Consider the following 19,125-nt stretch of genomic DNA (forward strand, 5'->3'; position numbering starts at 1 on the left):
ACACATGCAACATACTGTACATAAATGCAAAGCATTTGCACACACGTACGTAATATGAATGCAAAGTACACACATGCAAACATGCACCCACGCACACACATTACTGCAAAGCACACGTGGATGCATTCACCAAAGCGCACACACATACATGCGTTAACGCAAAGCACACACGTAGATGCATTCACGCAAAGCGCACACACGCATACATGCATTCACGTAAGACACGTACATGCATTCACGCAAAGCGCACACACACATACATGCATTCACGTAAGACACGTACATGCATTCACGTAAAGCGCACACAGACGTACATGCATTCACGTAAGACACGTACATGCATTCACGTAAAGCGCACACAGACGTACATGCATTCACGTAAGACACGTACATGCATTCACGTAAAGCGCACACAGACGTACATGCATTCACGTAAAGCGCACACAGACGTACATGCACATTCACGGCAAGCGCACACTCGCGTGCATGCATTCAGTGTGCACATACAGACACGGGGTAATTCTGCTGAGACGGTGGGGTTCATTGTTGACTAGTGGCGGGACAGGAAGGCCTCTGATGCGGATCCGCAGGTCCTCTTTAGAGACAGGGGATCAGGGAGCACAGATAGCGGCCAGCTCCCGTTACCGCACCCCGGTGGGCGAGAAGTGTGAAATGAAGACCCCCCCTACGCTGGGAAACACGACCACACCGGGTTCTAAGGCCCCCGTCCCCAACTGCAGGGCAGCTAATACGTGCTCAAGATGCTTTGCGGTCAGACCCAATGGCCCGGCTGGCTAACGGGTCTGGCTCACAACTCACAAGCTCCTCCATCAGGATCATGGTTAGTATGTTAATGAACTTCACGATGAAGGGGATGGCATGGTGTGTCCATTCTAACACAATGGACACAGAAGATACTCTGAGTTAATGATGAGAAAGTGAGAAAAGAAACCTGAATCATGACCAACGCGGTTAGTGTGTGAGTGTGCACTTAAACAGCTGGCTCCTGCATCCGGAACGTGGTTAGTGTGTGAGTGTGCACTTAACCAGCTGGCTCCTACATCCGGAATGTGGTTAGTGTGTGAGTGTGCACTTAACCAGCTGGCTCCTACATCCGGAACCATTGTAACCCCTTTTCATCAACACAAGCCAGCTTGTGTCACTTATTTGCGGTCGCTGGCCTGCGGTTTAACTTCACTATGAAGGAGACGGGATGCAGCGTCCCACTCTCCATTATAACACAGTGGGCCGAGTAGATACTCTGAGTTAATGACGACAAAGTAAACCAAAAACATGAACCATGACCTGGTTCTTTGCTCCTGTTGTGTGGGCAGTGAAGTGGTTTTCAACCCTGGTCCTGGAGAAGACACAGGGTCAGCTGGGCTTGTCAACCCTGGTGCTGGAGAGCCGCAGGATAGCTAGTCAATGTCACCTGCCTCCTGTATTTCACTACTGCATGCCTTAACCACTTTGATAGGTTTGTAAATGTATCCACCTAGCTGCCTACTGTAAATCACAACTGCTTGCCTGCTTGTTAGGTAGCCTTCTTATTTACAGTAGCTATAGCTACCTTGCTAGTGATGGGCTATTATGTGAACGAACATAACAAACCATCAGTACGCAGACGGAGAACTGAGTTTGACGTGATGGCATTGTGTCCAATCCGGAGTTTATCCATTACAATGACACCGGAAATTGGGCAATGTAAGATTTGTGAGCATCGGAAAATTTGCACAATTTGTTCAGGACTGAACTGCTTTATACTGAGGCTCTGTTCATTACATTACATTATTGGCATGTGGCAGACGCTCTTATCCAGAGCGACGTACAGTTGATTAGACTAAAGCAGGAGACAATCCTCCCCTGGAGCAATTCAGGGTTAAGGGCCTTGCTCAAGGGCCCTGTACGTTTATAAAACGGTTGATTTGGAACAATTGGTGACTTGGGTCTAAATTGGTTGCTGAAAGTTAAAACAAGAACCAGAAAATCCCCCAAAAAGTAGACCGTCTCCTCTTGGCAGATCCCATTGCTGCCTCCCAAATGGCCCTTCACTTGACTATGGTCTTTATCCACGGGCCAAAGAACATCAAAGAACATCAGGAACATGCACAGAATTATCACACCCCTCACTCTTCCCCCATCTTCTCTGATTTACTTTGAATAGTTCAGGAATAAATCATTTGTTTTAGTGCTGTAGTTTCTTAATGTAGTTTCTTAATGTAGTTAATTAATGTAATAGAGTCAGCATCTGCGTGAGACTTAGACTGGATTTCTGCAGCCGAATAGCAAACAGCAGGACACAGTGTCTGACCTTTTTCGTCTTGTGTGCCCTTTGGACCTGTGTGACATGGGTTTAATATCAGAGTACACCACTGCGCAAAATACACTTCAGGCTCACACACACTCCATCTCTCTTTCTCCTCTCCCTATCTGTCTTTCTCACTCTTGTTCTCTCAGTCTTTCTCTCACACTCTCACTTTCTCTCTCTGTCTGTCACTTTTTCCCTTTCTCCTCTCTCCCTCTACCATGCTCTCTCTCTCTCTCTCTCTCTCTCTCTCTCTCTCTCTCACTATTTCTGCCTGTCTGTTTCTTTCTCTATCTCCTTTGCTCTCTCTGGAATGGTGAGAAGAACATTGTCCATGCCAAGCAGTGAGAGCGTGAGAGAGGGAAAGAGAGCGTGAGAGGGAGAGAGGGAGGGAGGGAGGGAGGGAGGCCATTAGGGCTTGCGCGCCTGTATTCCCCGGCTCTGCCGGTGATGGGGCCGGGTCGTCCTTACGGTTGCCCCCCCGGGTCATGAATCGGACACCCGAGCCAGGTGGAGAAAGGCTACAGAAACCCGAGCGCTCTATTTGTGGACGGCCGCCCTGGGCGAAGGCGTTAAAAACGTATTTATCATGCGTAAATCTCATTGGATTAGGCCTGCCAACCCCAGCGTTCTTCAGCTCAGGAATGGTGAGGTTAATGGAAAGTCCGCTCTCAGTGAGAAAGTGTTGATGTGTGTGCGTGCGTGTGTGTGTGTGTGCATACCTACGTATTTGTGTGTGTGTGTGTGTACCTATGTATGGGCATACCTACGTATTTGTGTGTGTATACCTCTGGGTGTGTGTGTGTGTGTGTGTATACCTGTATGGGCATACCTACGTATTTGTGTGTGTATACCTCTGGGTGTGTGTGTGTGTGTGTGTGTATACCTGTGTGTAGGCATACCTACGTATTTGTGTGTGTATACCTCTGCGGGTGTGTGTGTGTGTGTTTGTGTATACCTCTGAGTGTATGTATGTGTGTGTGCGTGTGCATGTCTGAGAGACAGAGGGACCTGAAATAAGGGTCGACCCCTCCACCCTGCCAGCCTGCCCTGCCGTGTTCTTCAGATGGGCGAATGAGGGAACCCCTCCCCCCCCGGACCCCCCCCCCCCCCCCCTCGTTGGCGGGTCAGACGTGAGGTCCGTGCGTTGGGAGGACAGGAAACGCGGGGCGCTTACGCACACACACACACACCGCCGCGCTGTGAGCAGCTGTCCACTCCACCGGAGCTCATGTGTCATACTGAGAAGTGGACGGATTCTCTGAGTGGGCCCCCGCTGGGACCTGGGGCCCTCGTGTCAATTAAGACAGAGGCCGAACGTCAGGAGGATTAGCTCCTCTGGAGCAGAGGCTGAGGGCCAGCCCTACGCACACACACACACACACACACACACACACACACACAGGGGCCGCCCACTCATGGCCTGGAAAAAAACAGGGCTTCCACGCTTTCAAAGGGTCACGGCACCTTTTTAACCTTCTCTGCCTGACTGTAGCTGGCACTTTAATAGTAATTCCAAGCACTTATTTTTCTCCTCGATTGTTTTTTTCTTGCTCCTAACCCGGAAATCCGCCATCTTTAAGCCTGAAGTAGAAGTTAAGAACTTTTCCTTTCTTGTGAGGAAACGATAGCGCGTCCTTCTGGAAGTTTTTTTCTTTATGAAATGTCATTGTGGCAAGGGCACGGTTTGCGGGAAGGAACCAGGGCAATCCGATGACCACGCCTACTGGTTAAGTAGGCACACACACCCGGACTACGTTGTGAATCAGTCCTGGCTGTTAAAATGTGTGCTCCTTCCGCTGAGACCGGAGAACCGAGAGCTGTGTTCCGGAAACAGCTGAAAAGCCACAGAGCTAAAAACAACAGTTTGGTTTGATTTATTCGGCCTTTATTTATTTATTTATTTTTGAAGAGTTTTTGTTTATTTGTATTTTCTCTCTCGCCCTCTCTCCCTTCCCCGTTCAGCATTCCCGTTAATAAAACGCCGGTGCAATCCAGACTTTCCATATCTCCCTGTGTCCTGCTCATCTGTATGTGACAGTGATGTATAAATGATTGACTGTTGGGTCCATGTCTCCCCATCTGCCGTGTCTGTAACTGACGTGACTTCAAACTGACATTTGAAGGAGCGAGGACATTCCATTTGCTTAATTCACATCTTGACCCAGTCTTAACTTATTTTTTCTTTCATCTTTTCCTCGCCACTCCCGAAGGGTGGAGCTTGGGGCAAGAAAAGCAGAAAGAAAAAGATAAAAGGAGAAAAACAAGGGATTGGAATGAGCCCAGTGATACAGTTTTCATTTAGTGGAAGTGGGTGTTGATGCTGATGTCATCAACTCTTCAGTGTCAGTGAACCCTGATCATAAAAACAAATAGATGTCAATATATGGTGAACTTCTACATATTTGAAAATTCATGTTACATCTCAGGCCAATGCTATTCAAGCATGTTTGTATGATTTTACCCATTTTCATTCTTTGAATGTTTGGAAGAAAAACCAGATAGACGACGGTGATGGTGCTTTAAATGTCCCTTGTTTAAAACAGTTTGTGCCTGTTTAAATCACATAGTTTAATGAGGTAAACAAGATGTCACATATTCCCAATTGGAGGAATTCTTGACTTAACTTGACCGCAGGCACACAAAGCCATGGTCTGATCTGATTATGTTGTTAACTCACTCAGACAGTACGCTTTGTGCTGTGGATGTCAGATGAGCTTGATTTGCCCTTCATGTGCTTTTCATGAGCCACTTCCTTGAACTTGAGTGATTCTCTGGGTAATTTTGACCTGCACTCCCTCTCCAGTCATCCTTTAACCCATCTCTTCTTCCCTTCCTCTTTATCCCTCCATTTCTTTACTTACTCCACCTGTGCCTCCATCTCTCTCTTCCTCCCCATCTCTCCCTGTATCTCTTCATCTCTCTCTCCCTCCCTCCATCTCCTCTTCTCCTACTCCATCTCTCCCTGTATCTCTTCATCTCTCTCTCCCTCCCTCCATCGCTCTCTTCCTCCCCATCTTCTTGCCACCATCCTGCCTCTCCTTCCATTGCTCCCTCTCCTATTCCACCTCTCCCTCCCTCCCTCCTTCTCTCTTTTTCCCACCATCCCCTCTCCTCTTACCCCATCTCCCCCTGTATCTTTTCATCTCTCCCTCCCTCCAGCTCATCTACCCTTACTCTACCTCTCCCTCCTACATCTCCTCTAGTCTTACTCTATCTCCCCCTATACCTCTTCATCTCTCCCTCCCTCCCCCTCTCCCTCCCTCCTCCTGCTTTTATCCGGTCTCTGCGCTTTGTTCCAGGGGCTCTTATGACACCCCCTAAATTTAGCTGTATTCAGCTCCATTCTCCTGGCAGCTCGTTTGGCTGCTGCAGAACTAAAAGTGAACTAAATTTATACGCTGCCATTCTGCACCTCGTTTCTTTGGGCGATATTTCTCCCTGGAGGGAGGACTGGTGACAGCAGCTGTGGAAGCTCCCTTCTCTTCTATATTCTCAGTACAAAACACTGAAAATGAGGAAATTAGGAATTCAGCAGGCACTTAAAATTAATCGGTCCACGAAAATAGTGTTTTCTCAACTCCAGGTCTCGCGACCCACTTGCCAAGAACTCACTCACATTTTGGGGTGGTTTGATTGGTTCAGTCATTCAATCAGGTGTATGAGGTCCCGGTTACAACAAAAACCTTCTGACAAGAGGCGGACCTGAGGACTGGAGTTTAGAAACGCTGCTCTCGTGAAGAGGGCCTGTGGAAGAAATAATTCACTCTTCAGAACAAAGATGTTTGTGTATGTGCTGATACCCGGGGTCACATCTGCTTTGAGACAGAGCGATAGAGAGACAGACAGAGAGAGAGAGACCGAGAGGGACAGAGAGAGACAGAGAGAGACAGAGAGAGACGGAGAGAGAGACGGAGAGAGAGACGGAGAGAGAGACAGAGAGAGACAGAGAGAGAGAGAGAGAGAGAGAAACAGAGAGGGACAGAGAGAGAGAGACAGAGAAAGACAGAGGGACAGAGAGAGAGACAGAGAGAGACAGAGAGGGACAGAGAGAGACACAGAGAGATAGAGAGAGACAGAGAGAGATAGAGAGGGACACAGAGAGAGAGACACAGAGAGATAGAGAGAGACAGAGAGAGACAGAGAGAGATAGAGAGGGACAGAGAGAGACACAGAGAGATAGAGAGAGACAGAGAGAGATAGAGAGAGACAGAGAGGGACAGAGAGAGACACAGAGAGACAGAGAGAGACAGAGAGGCTCCCCTGGAATGCCAGGTGCTGGAAGTCCCAGAGGCCCCGATGGCCCGGTTCTCTTGCCAGCGGGAGAAAGGTTCTGGGCATAACCGCAGCAGCTGTTAGGCCCCCCGTTATAGAGGCCCTGCTAAAGCCTGGCTCTTACCAGCACCGCGGGGAAAGGTCAGAGGTCACGCCCACTCTGCCGTCTGCCCCTAAATTATTTATACCGGCTGGACCTCAGCGCCGAGGCGCCCGATCCGCCCTGATCCCTCCATAAACGCCGCAGATTTTAACGGAATTACGCCGGGGGATCAACGGAAAATGATGCCCGGATTTGCTTAACGCGCCACTAAATAGCCCTACCATCTGAAATTGGACATTTTATGCTTCGGACATCAGCAAAAGTATCAATATTTTTCTTTTCTTGTTCGACTGCATTTCATGCATGCAGAGATGCAAAGACAGATCGGCCATAACTGCAGTTAACACATCAGTCTGCGCTGCATTTCCAAAATACCACGGCACACCCGGTGAGTAGCCACAACCCTGCAAACATTTTTTTAAATTATTATTTTTATTGTGGTCCCGTCACGTGCACATCCGATAATGAAGGGTCCGCACCCCTGAAAAAAAAAAAAAAAAACCCCACCTCAGCACCCCAACTTAAGTCAAATGTGTGTGCGTTTGTATTCTGCCTGTCTGCTGTGAGGAAGGACGACAGTTAAATCAGCCACGATTTAAGCCGCTATTGGGGCCCTAATCCCTAAATCCCTGCGAATATTAGTCGCGTCTCTCATGGCCTTGTCTTGGGTGACAGCTGGCTTTTATTTTGGTGTGAGGACTTGTCCATCAGAGGGTGCATGCCAGGCCTGGTCTGCGGGACTGACCCTGGGCTCTGTGGCTCATTTCACTATGAGCGGCCCTTCAAATGCAAATGCATTTCAAATGTCCATTTGATTTATTAGGTATTTATTAGACTTATTTTTTTCAACTTATTGGTCTGTGGCTGCTGTAGCCTGTCCACTTCAGAGGTTTGATGCGTTGTGTGTTCAGAGATGCTCTTCTGCATTCCACTGTTGGAATGCGTGGTTACAGTATTCGCATTACCATGAGCTTCCTGTCTGCTTCCAGCCCTTCTCCTCTGACCTCTCTCATTAACAACATCATTCTCTGCAAACTCTAGATACTGTTGTGTGTGAAAATCCCAGGAGATCAGCAGTTTCTGAGATACTCAAACCACCCTGTCTGACCCCAACAATCATTCCACGGTCACAGTCACTTAGATCACATTTCTTCCCCATTCTGACATTTGGTCTGAACAACAGCTGAACCTCTTGACCATGTCTGCATGCTTTTATGCATTTAGTTGCTGCCTCATTATTGGCTGATTAAATATTTGCATTAACAAGCTGGTGTACAAGTCTACCTAAAACATTGCTCACTGAGTGTATATACCAATGTATGCGTTTCCATATCTGTGTAATGGGAAGTCATGTATTTCAAATGTACTTCAGTACATTTACTATACTGTATATTCCATGTGGTATCTGTCAATACTATACAATTCATTTAATGTATTTTGTCACTTGAGTTTTAAAGGCTCTAAATCAAGATACATTGGTGCCTGGGTGTTTTGCATATTTTAAATCTACACAACCTAGGAATCATCCATGTTCAAACTCCTGGAAGTCAAAAGGAATATAGCTTCAAAGCATCAAAACCTAATTTGTTTTTAAAAGCCATGCAGCAGTGATTACGTTTAACCAATGCATAAAACACAGAAGGATTGCAGGCTAATAAATCTAATTGCCTACCAGGTGACGCAGTCGCCATTATAAATATTAGGGAATTTTGTCAATTTGTCTTCAACTCTTCTGTGTTTGCCTCTTCCCAAAGTGAACAAAATAGTTCTGTTGCACACTTACGTAAGTAGCTCACACACTAATGTGTACTGCTAATGCTCTTGCAAACCAAAGCCGTTAACTCAGTAATTTAATGAACAAACAGAAATTTAGTTTTCAAGCACACACACCATTTAACATGCACTGACAAGATTATGTCTGAGGGACATACCAAACTGTTTAAACGCCTTTAAAACCAAACGTCTTATCAAAGGCTAAAATGTAATTTTATGTTTTAGAATTTGATTTGGCTCACCATTTAGTTCAATGCTATCCATGTACGTTAAATTAGAAGCATCTCAGGAATGTCAAATTCATGGTAGTGATATACTTTTGTTAAAGAGTTGCTTAACATTTATATTTCACCTGTTCAATAACTTCAGTAGATCATCAATCATTATATCTGTCACTATGTCCATACTACTTCACTGCTTCAAGCAGCAAAATATGACAGGCAGGAAATTAACAAATCAAGTTAATTAGCCCTCCAAGGATTAATGATTTTCATTGCTTTGATTTGAGGCTATTGGATGAGACAGTTTGTGGAGTGTCCTCATCTCGAGTGTTGTGCATTCTGAGTGAGTCACGCATTTGGATGATGACTCACTCTCTCCTGTCTCACACCCAGATCTGGTAATCCTGAGCATTTGAAGGTGAACGGTTTTTGCTCCGTAATGCATGGTCATATCCACAGATGTATTCTCCCAACAAAGATAGTGATGAACATTGATATTGAGGATGTGACCCCACGGAAAATATATAACTAACTCAGTTAATATATACTATATTTACTGTGTGGCTGTGTGACTGTGTGTGTGTGTGTGTGTGTGTGTGTGTGTGTGTGTGTGTGAGTGTGAGTGTGTGTGTGTGTGTGTGTGTGTGTGTGAGTGTGAGTGTGAGTGTGAGTGTGAGTGTGAGTGTGAGTGTGAGTGTGAGTGTGTGTGTGTGTGTGTGTGTGTGTGTGTGTGTATGAGTGTGTGTGTGTGTGTGCGTGTGCGTGTGTGTGTGTGAGAAAAATATGGATAAGCACCGAAGATGAACAGGAAATGGTGCAGTCAGAACATCTGTCATCAGCATGTTGTTTTCTAACAATGTTCCCGTGGAAACGCCAAGCCTCACTGACTGACTGGCCACTGAAATCAAAGGAGTCTTGTTTACCTCTTGTTTAAATGAAATATGCTCTAAATGTCTTATGTACCCGTGATGCTGTACTCGGGGGTGAGTTTAAAATCGGCTCAAACTGCGCTGGCGATCGTGACAAATAGGGTGAGAGATTTTTCCATTGCGCTTTACACCAGGGTACGAACACGCCTGGTTTTCATGGAAGAGATCCAGGAGCAGTCCGTCAGTGGGCATTACCGTCCTGATTCCGCTAGGTGTCAGTCCGTTGAGGGATGCAGGCAGCTGGTTGAATGACGTGAGACCATAGACACCCCCCTACCCCCAAATAAAAGAAATAAATAAACTAACGATGATAAGAGACGGGTTGCACGCGAGACGGCGACCACTCCCTTATCGTTCACCACAGCCAAACTGGCTCCTCTCCACTGGATGTTATTTTTGGCAAATCCACTTTAGCAGCAGCGTCCATGTTTTCTATAGAGTCCGTGGTGGTTCTGGGAATGGGTACATTTTTCTGTAACAATTCAAGTCTTCAGTCGGACTGGAAAGGTAAATGTGGGGTAAATGCGGGGTGGCCTGTAGCGTAGTGGCTAAGGTAAATGACTGGGACACGCAAGGTCGGTGGTTCAAATCCTGGTGTAGCCACAATAAGAAACCGCACAGCCGTTGGGCCCTTGAGCAAGGCCCTTAACCCTGCATTGCTCCAGGGGAGGATTGTCTCCTGCTTAGTCTAATCAACTGTACGTCGCTCTGGATAAGAGCATCTGCCAAATGCCAATAATGTAATGTAATCTAAATGTCCCAGTGGTATTCGAAAGCATTTTGTACATGGAGCTGTGAGTACAGCTGGGTGCAGGGGTTAAAGAGCTGGTGCCATGATGATGATGTTTCCCTTGCACCCTATATTGTTTATGAAATCCTATAAAACTACTGACTGACCGTGAAAGCCAATTGGAGATACTACGTCAAAGGAGGCTGCAGGCTAGCGAGTTGAACGCAGGACACACCCCACATTCCACTCTGCATCGGCCCAAAAGGACCGACCCCTGACCTCTAAATCAACTGGCCACTCCTGAAAGCCAGGAGACGGAGCAATGGCTATTGTAGATAGCACATACATTTGCCCAAATAACCCAAATATTCATAAAGAATGCGTTGTTATCGCTTGGAACTATTCTTCCGTCTAGGGCTTTCAGCGCACTTGTACCTGGTTATGCACTTTGTTATACGTCACTCTGGTTAAGAGCGTCTGCCAAGTGTAATATAATCTACTGCCAACAGCAATAAGTCACAGTGATTCAATTTGTGCGTACTAAATGCTGCACTGTGGCACCAGAACATGATCAAAAGCGATGAACACAACGTGATCCGTTTATGTGTGGAAAGTACCCATATATTTGGATGTTTAAAGTTTGATTAAGGTAATTATTTTTGTGTGTACCTTCGGTATATGGTCCCGAGTTCGCTTGGCCTAACACAGCTACGTCCACATTACCAGTTTTAGATTCTAAACCTTTCGGAAACATTTTAGTTGAGAGGTTTGCGCTACCTTGACCTGTCTGTACACGTTACTCAAACACATTTTGTGGTTTTCAAAACCTAGAATTCAGTCCTCACAACACGTTTCCATGGCAGCAATCTGGAATTCCATGGAAATCATAATGAAATATAATTTATCGATATAAAAAAATAAACAAAGTGGCCATGTGTAGCCATTGGCCTAATATAGAGATTAAATTTGATCATTATAGTAAAACAAATACAAATGTGACCGGAAATGGAGCTCTGCGTCATTTATTTATGACTCAAGGAGAATGATTTGGTGGGTAGGTTACGAAAACTGGTTTCGTACACATTAGCACACTCTGAGGGGTTCTTTGAAAACCCATGATACTAATGTGGGACGAGTTTGGGGAGTGTCTGCAGAAGCAGATGGCAGTTAAGGTTTAGTAATATTCTCTTCATCTACTCCATATTATTCATATGAACAGTATGAAAATACTGTCATCTGCCCCAGGAGGTGCCTGGTTAGAGTTGGTCAGAGGCCTAGCTGAACGTACAGTACCAAAGGGATTATGAGAGAGATCATGTTCAGGAACTCTGAAATTTGTGGCCCACATTAAGTACCAGAGCTCCAGTCAGACCTTTCTGGCTGTTGAGCCTACATCTCCTAAGAGGAGTGCTGAGACACTAGAACATCTCATAGCTCATCAATGTGGACTGTCATGGCACAAAGCATCCACTAGTAAATGGTAAATGGTAAATGGCAAATGGCTGGCATTTATATTGCGCCTTTATCCAAAGCGCTGTACAATTGATGCTTCTAATTCCCCCATTCACACACACACACACACTCACACACCAACTGGATTGGCTGCCATGCAAGGCACCAACCAGCTCGTCAGGAGCATTTAGGGGTTAGGTGTCTTGCTCAGGGACACTTCGACCCTCCGATTGCCAGACAACTGCTCTTGCCGCCTGAGCCAATGTCGCCCCTATTAGTTTGGTCACATGACTCCCCTCTGCTCCATGCATGAATGTGATCCATTTAAAACCCCGTCGTCCAGACTGAAAGGTTAAAGTCTTGTTGCACTCTTGATGGTCATTACCCAATAATTATTTATTTACGGGGCTAAGCATATGCTTTAAAGAGCAGCCTTTCAGTCTGTGGTCGAGAACTCCATTGCTTTCAATTACAAGTAGCGACAAGTAGTGATCAGTTAAAAATCGTTCTAATCATGTTTGTAATCTCACACCATAAAACGTGAAAAGGGAGACAGTAGGGTTCTCTAAGGCACGGTGACCGTTCCATCTCCCTGCGGCAGCCATGATGGTCAGCCGTGGTTTCCACTGAACAATGCCAGCCTGGTTGCTGATTCAAGACTGGAGATACGGAGGTGGCTGGTTGAACTTAGATTAACAGTGGGTGTTTTGCACACAGAACTCTCATGACTCAAAACCTACCACCGCTGGTGAGAACTTTTGTGAAAGTGTCTTCTTTCACTGGAGGACAAGGGGTGATGGTATTGCCTGCATAAATATCAATGATACTCAATGTTTCTACCAACACTATCAAATAAAAATATCAATTCTCAGGGTTTTATTTTTTAGTTCAGAAACCTTTAAATAGTTTTCGAACGACGAGGTATTTGCGTGAAAGCTCACATTTGCCTTTGACGCATAAATATCAATGATACTCAATATTTCTACCAACACTATCAAATAAAAATATCAATACTCAGGGTTTTATTTTTTTTTGTTCAGAAACCTTTAAATGGTTTTAGAACGACACGGTATTTGCGTGAAAGCTCGCGTCGGCGCTCGACGCCAGTCGGGAAGAGACAAGGCAGTAAAGTGCCCCCAGGTCCCCGAGGGGAGGTTCCTCCTGGTGCCGGGGGTCTGCCCGGCCTGTAACCGGACCCCTAAATGAGAGGGTCGGCTTCCTCACGACGGGAATCGGGGGTTCCCTCCCTGTCTCCCGGCGGGATCCGGGTCGGCAGAGGAGAGCCAGGCCCGGCTGGACGCACGCTGCGCTGACGGGCAGAACCAGCAGGTGCGGGCCGGCTCCTCGGTCCCCCGTGGAGGGTCCGGGGCGGGGTGGGGGGGGCTGCAGGCGCGCTAAGGAAAACATTTAGCAGCATTCTGCCCTTTAGAGTATGGCACTGGACCCCAGAAACAAAAAAAAAATAACAAGAATTTATATGATAGAAAAACATGTCTCACGCAGTGCATGCGTGTGCGCTAGTGTGTGCAGGTGTAATCATCATGTTCAGGCGTATTGGGGATACTTTATACACACCTGCAATTCGATTTGTCTTTTACTTTTCCTGTTGCTGGGCAAGTCATGAAAGGGTATTTTTAATTAGACACACTTCAAGCAATCAAGGCTATTTCTGAGCGTGTTGTATGTTCCAAGGGAGGCCTCATCCAAACCTGACTGAATTACAAAATTGAGTTGGACAAAAAAAATCACATTTTATCCATCATTAACAAATAATATGATTTCAATGTGAGGTGAGTTGTAAAATAAGACTTCCAGATTTAGAGTCCACCACAGCGTTATTTTTCAGGCCACCTGATTCTGCTGAAAAGTCTGACTTATAGTTTCATAAAGGATGTCTGCAGCCACACAACTATGAAGTCCTGTTAGCTATGGTTTTGGTAAGCTTGGACATATACAAGGATAATTACCATAGCGGTCACCGGTATACCAGGCTAAACTCAGCTGGACATGTTGAAATCATTTTGTTGGCTTATGACGTCGCAATTTCAATTTCGTAATTTAGTATTAAAACAAGCATCTAGCAGTCAAAGCTAACATAGGACAAGGTCTCCCTTCTTACCTAGAATAATACCCTTCTTCTCCCTGACTATTATCACACCGCACTCCTGAATCCAAGATCCCCCCCCCCCCCCCCCTCAGACGCTTTCCCAAATACAAAACATTGTCTTAACTCTCTCTGTCTCGAATGACCAAACTGCTCCCGCGATTTTTACCGCCCTAACCGTTCCAAAGCATCACTGTGCAGGAATCAATACGGCTGAAGGGCATATCACACCATCCAGACCCCGCGATGTGTGTGGGCCCCTAGGGGCCCCCAGGGCCCGTCAGCTGTGGCCAGGCCTGGAGAGTTCACTCACCCCGAGCTGGCCGTCAGCGCGGCTATCGCGTGTGAGCCGGCCCTCGTCGTTGTTCTGGAAGACCCCGCTGATTGAAACGGAACCGGGCGGAGACCAAGTGTTGACCCAGCCTAATTAGCCCCCTGAAAATAATTAATTAAGCATGATACCGACGGAATGGGAGCCGGACGCCATCGCTTTAAGGTCACCGCGCGTTATTCATGTCCGCTCCATACAGGGACCAGAGCAGATGGGGGGGGTGGGGGGGGGCACAGCCTTCAGCATCTGGGAAAATAGGCCTGACTGATGGGCCTCGGAGGCAGGGATTTTGTGGTCATTAAGGGTCCCGCGGGGGGGTTTCTGCAGTTCCCTGGCTAAATTTGTAACCTGGCTCGCTCAATCCGGTCGCCTCATCATCCTCTAGCTTAATTAGACTAATTAATTCCCTCCCTTTCCTCTGAGCTGTGCATTCTGCCGCTAAATTCCGGTTGTAAAATCGCCCAAGAGGGTCCTCCACATTAGAGTCAGTGGATAATGTGGTTCCCCTCGATGCTTAAATACGGTTTTAAATCATTTCAATGCGATGCAAAGGTCCACTTCCTCCACACTTCCTCTCCAGAGAGTAATGTTTTGCAAGTAAACACAATGTGGTCAAATTTATGTTATTTACAATCACTTCACATTGTATCTGATACATTCGAGCTCTGACCTGGAGTCTGGTAAGGGACCGGTCTTAACTGAGGTCAAGGTTGTGGTTACGGCTTTCTCGTGTGGTAAACCTGGGAATGATAATCCTACTGTGATGTACCTGAAGAGTATTTTTTTTGGGGTTTGAACTGTCCATTTCCAGTAATATGTGCACTGGTTTCCCAGCTCAACTGTGTCTGAATAGAAACCCCAGGGCGTTCTTCTTCTTTTGGTCTTAACGGTGGGTGACGACCAATGTTGGTGTATTACCGGCACCTACTGAATACCTTGTGCTACTTTCTTTCTTTTTTTTATAGAAAAAACTTCCCATTCCTGAACCCCTTCTTTACCAACTCAGTAACGTTTGACTCCCACCAAACCCTGTCTGCGAAATACCCACTATCTTGTTTCTGGTTTACCACCAGCTTCAGTTTCAGTCCCACCAGCACAGTTTATAACCATTGCGATGCATGCCACAAACCTATCCATGTTCACGATCGCTCTTTTCTCCCAGTTCCCTTCTCCACCCTCACTCTCCTTGTTGCCTCCGCATATGACATCCTATACCCACTTCATGATCACCCCCACAGTGTAAACAACAAACTGCCTGATCTTTAGATAGCTTACACTCTTCTTCTGTACACCTGTCTTTTTCTACACCTGTACACCCCTCTCCTACACACTGTTGCCATGTGACCATCATTTTGACACCAATAACACCCTTTCAACTGCCCTCACGCCATAGCTGATGAAATCTCAAAACATCCTCTCAGGTAGCTCACAGTGAACCACTATCCTGCTCATTTCTTTCCCTGTGGCTTTTCAGTCTCCTCACCCCACAGACTCCCTTCACCTCCAAAAAGGACTCAGCGTTCACTGACCACCCCCTTTACTGTTGACTTTTCCATCAATGGAAAACACACTACCAGTGACGTTCCAGTTTTTAATGCTGTGTCTGGCTGTTTCCTTGTGCGAAATTACAAATGCCACCCCCCAGATACCCTCACCGCTTTCACTTCTCCGATTTCCTTCACCACAAATCTTTTCTTTTTAACACCCTCCACTACCTCATACTCCACAGTTTTAAAGTCCATTCCTCTGTAATCCAAATATGTTACGCCAAAAAAAAACTCCTCGACGTTCTTTCAGTCATATCCGTTTTATTCAGCCCTCTAGCGCCACCTATCTAAATATGTGAATCATAGGATTACGCGAGAGTTTGACTCAAGCGCACGATTGAATCTCATGCAAGCAAGCGGTTACGGTTCAAAACATAATTTAGAAAGCTAATAAGACCTAAGAATAATAGGGTAATACTTTTCAAACATTTTCTCCTATTTTATATTTACTATCCTGGTATATTTATAAAATTATGACCGTGGGCTTTTGGAGATACTAAAATAAGACTACAAAATCGTAAGAACTACTTTTCCCATGATGCTACAGGAAAAGTCGTAGTTCCAGACACGACACACGTGAAATCTGTGAGACACACAGCAGAACTCATGGTGGGAGAACTTTGTTGTCCTCGCCAGGATCATTATAACAGTCCACTTCAAAATGTCTGTTTTTCACGACGAAGTAGAGATAGAAGATTTTGAATATGACGATGAAACGGAAACGTACTATTATCCTTGCCCTTGCGGAGACAGATTCGAAATTAGCAAGGTAAGTAGACACTAGCTACTGTTAGCTAGCTATTCTGAACATTCGCTTTTACGATACGTTTCTGCGTCTGTGAACGCATGATTATCGGGCAGCTACAGTTTTGATAAGCTCAGTAACTTTAGACAATGATGTATATGTATATATATTGTATCAATATTTGATTCAAGCCATTATATTTTGCCAAACATCTGTGCCGCTTCAGGTTAGCTCAGGGTTAGGTAACCAGCTAATTTACAGCTGCGTAACTTGTTACGTTATCCAGCTAACGTTGGCCATGTTACGTATGTACCAACAGTAAAGTTTTTATTTATTTTTCCATACAGGAGGACTTGGAGAGTGGCGAAGAAGTAGCAACATGTCCGAGTTGTTCATTGGTAATTAAAGTGATCTACGACAAGGTGTGTACCTTAGCTGCAAGGTGTGAGAGACTTAGAGTACAGTATTGCAACTTACTTAATTAAATAAGTGCTTCAAACCGCGGTAACCGGTTGGTTATGGCCCAATGGCCCAAAACTGAGCCCAGTTTATTTTCAACATTCATGGATATTGGGATAAATTCCGGAGTGAGCGTCTTAAACGTGCTGAAATGAAATGGAAAGTAGACATATTAAGGTTTGTGTTTGAATGCACACACTATTTGTTTGCTAGCCGTTTCTTAATCGTACCGGAATTAAATGCGTATAAATATATCAAATGTAGACCGACACGGAAACTTTCTAGTGAGTGAGTCTTGTTCGGACTGTTTTTATTGGCATACTGTTAAGATTGGAAATTAATGCGGTATTTGCAGGTGCACTGCTAGGCTACAGACAGCGGAGTTTTCATTTTCGTTGAGCCTCTGACCAGAAATCGAAATGTGTAAAATGACTTGACTAAAATAAGCAAGTTTTACAATCAATGAAATCGGATAAACAACATTGGTTTAACGTATAATGAGCTTGATCAGAACGTTATGCAAAAAAATTCCCAGTTTGCGTTTATTTGCATGGAAAGACACTTTTGTGTGTGTGAACGCCCAGTGGGAAGAAATCGGTGCCAGTCCATGACTGTCAATCTTATTCTCAGGAGGCGTTCATGTCCGGGGAAGTAATCGAAGCACCAGCGAGAGAAGACAAATTGGAGGTGGCGAGGAGCTGAATCCACGAATTCCGAAACCAAGACTGTAATGCAGTAATGCTGCCTCACTGTGATAGATCTACAAAGTGTAACCCGATGCTACAACACAAGTCTAACCTAGTCCGTTTTCCTGGAGGCTCAATACGCACACCCTCATATAATTGGGACCCGACAGGTGGTGTTTTTATTCAATCTTTTTGTATTTTTATTTATTAAATATCAGGTTTACTCTTCTATGCCGATATCATCACAGTGTTTTTCTGCTTCCTTTTTTTAAAACCGTTGCCATGGTTTTCTCGAAGGGTGCAATGTAATTGTGTAGGATGACCAGCAGAGGGAGGCAGAATTCTAGAAACGGTGGTTTGGGGAGCATTCTGCCCGATGCACCGGAGCATTGTATGACCGCAGGCCGATACCAAGATATTGCTTTCTTTTGTGTATATTTATGCCAGTGCATGCATTCCGGTGGCAGATTGCTTCTGTGAGGGTGATTTTTCATTTCCACATTCATAAATTAGTTGTGTGTAAATGAACAGTCTTTTACTCCCTGGGGGTATAGCACTGTGATGGTGCAGACTTTAATGGGATTCCAGATTACTTGATGGCTGTCGCAGTAGCCTATTTACAGAGACGTGTATGTCCGCTTCTATATTTAAGCAGAAGAGAATGACATTCAAAGATAGGTAATTTTAATTTTGCATCATGTAAGATCTATGTACAAATTATACTGGTTTTCATTCTGTCAGAAAAGGTTTTTTCTTTAACATTGTCAGAACTACCAGTGGGATTGGACTTAAAATGCCCTTGAAATAATTATGCAAGGTGCATTCCATACTCCTTATGAATATAGGTCATATTAGCAGTTTGTGAGTCCTATGGCTGTTTGACTCCTGTGTGCTGTGTTAAAACTGACTCACAATAAATTACAGGCCATTCTGTCTCAGCGAGAGTGGAAGATTTCCCCTCAGCCCTGTAGTGGTGGCCACAGATAAACCTGTGTGTAAAAGGTGAGGTATGACCGTGTGTAGGGGAGGACAATGGTGAGTGAGTGAGTGAGTGAGTGAGTGAGTGAGTGAGTGAGTGAGTGAGTGAGTGAGTGAGTGAGTGAGTGAGTGAGTGAGTGAGTGAGTGAGTGAGTGAGTGAGTGAGTGAGTGAGTGAGTGAGTGAGTGAGTGAGTGAAAAGCAAAATCAGTGTCTCACCTGAAGTTCTCCAGATTTATTTCAGTTGCACTTTAACATTCTGTGGAATGCTTCTTAAGGCTGATGTGCAGGGCAGTCCGTGGTTTTCGCTCTGTACTGCAGCAAACAAACAGTTAAACTAAAACAGTCACTATGTGGTTAAAGTGCCTTTCGGATTTAATGTACATCCGTATTGGCCCACTCATCAGGGCTGCTCCGGTTCAGAACAGCCTGCGGCCAAGCAAAGTGAATACATTGCAGCCACATTCATACGTATCGGGTAGTCATTT

The 19,125-nt window shown here is 45.4% G+C and overlaps 1 protein-coding gene across 1 annotated transcript; it reads left to right on the forward strand.

Annotated features, from left to right (window-relative positions):
* The first annotated feature begins 16,326 nt into the window (after positions 1-16,326).
* dph3 (diphthamide biosynthesis 3) lies at positions 16,327-17,889 on the forward strand. Its single transcript, XM_061227024.1, has 3 exons — positions 16,327-16,539; positions 16,863-16,937; positions 17,605-17,889. The coding sequence occupies exons 1-3, from the start codon at positions 16,432-16,434 to the stop codon at positions 17,674-17,676; spliced, it is 255 nt and encodes an 84-aa protein (XP_061083008.1). The 5' UTR covers positions 16,327-16,431; the 3' UTR covers positions 17,677-17,889.
* The last annotated feature ends 1,236 nt before the right edge of the window (positions 17,890-19,125 follow it).

This window comes from Conger conger, chromosome 17 (assembly GCF_963514075.1).
Source record: "Conger conger chromosome 17, fConCon1.1, whole genome shotgun sequence".
Lineage (NCBI taxonomy): Eukaryota > Metazoa > Chordata > Actinopteri > Anguilliformes > Congridae > Conger > Conger conger.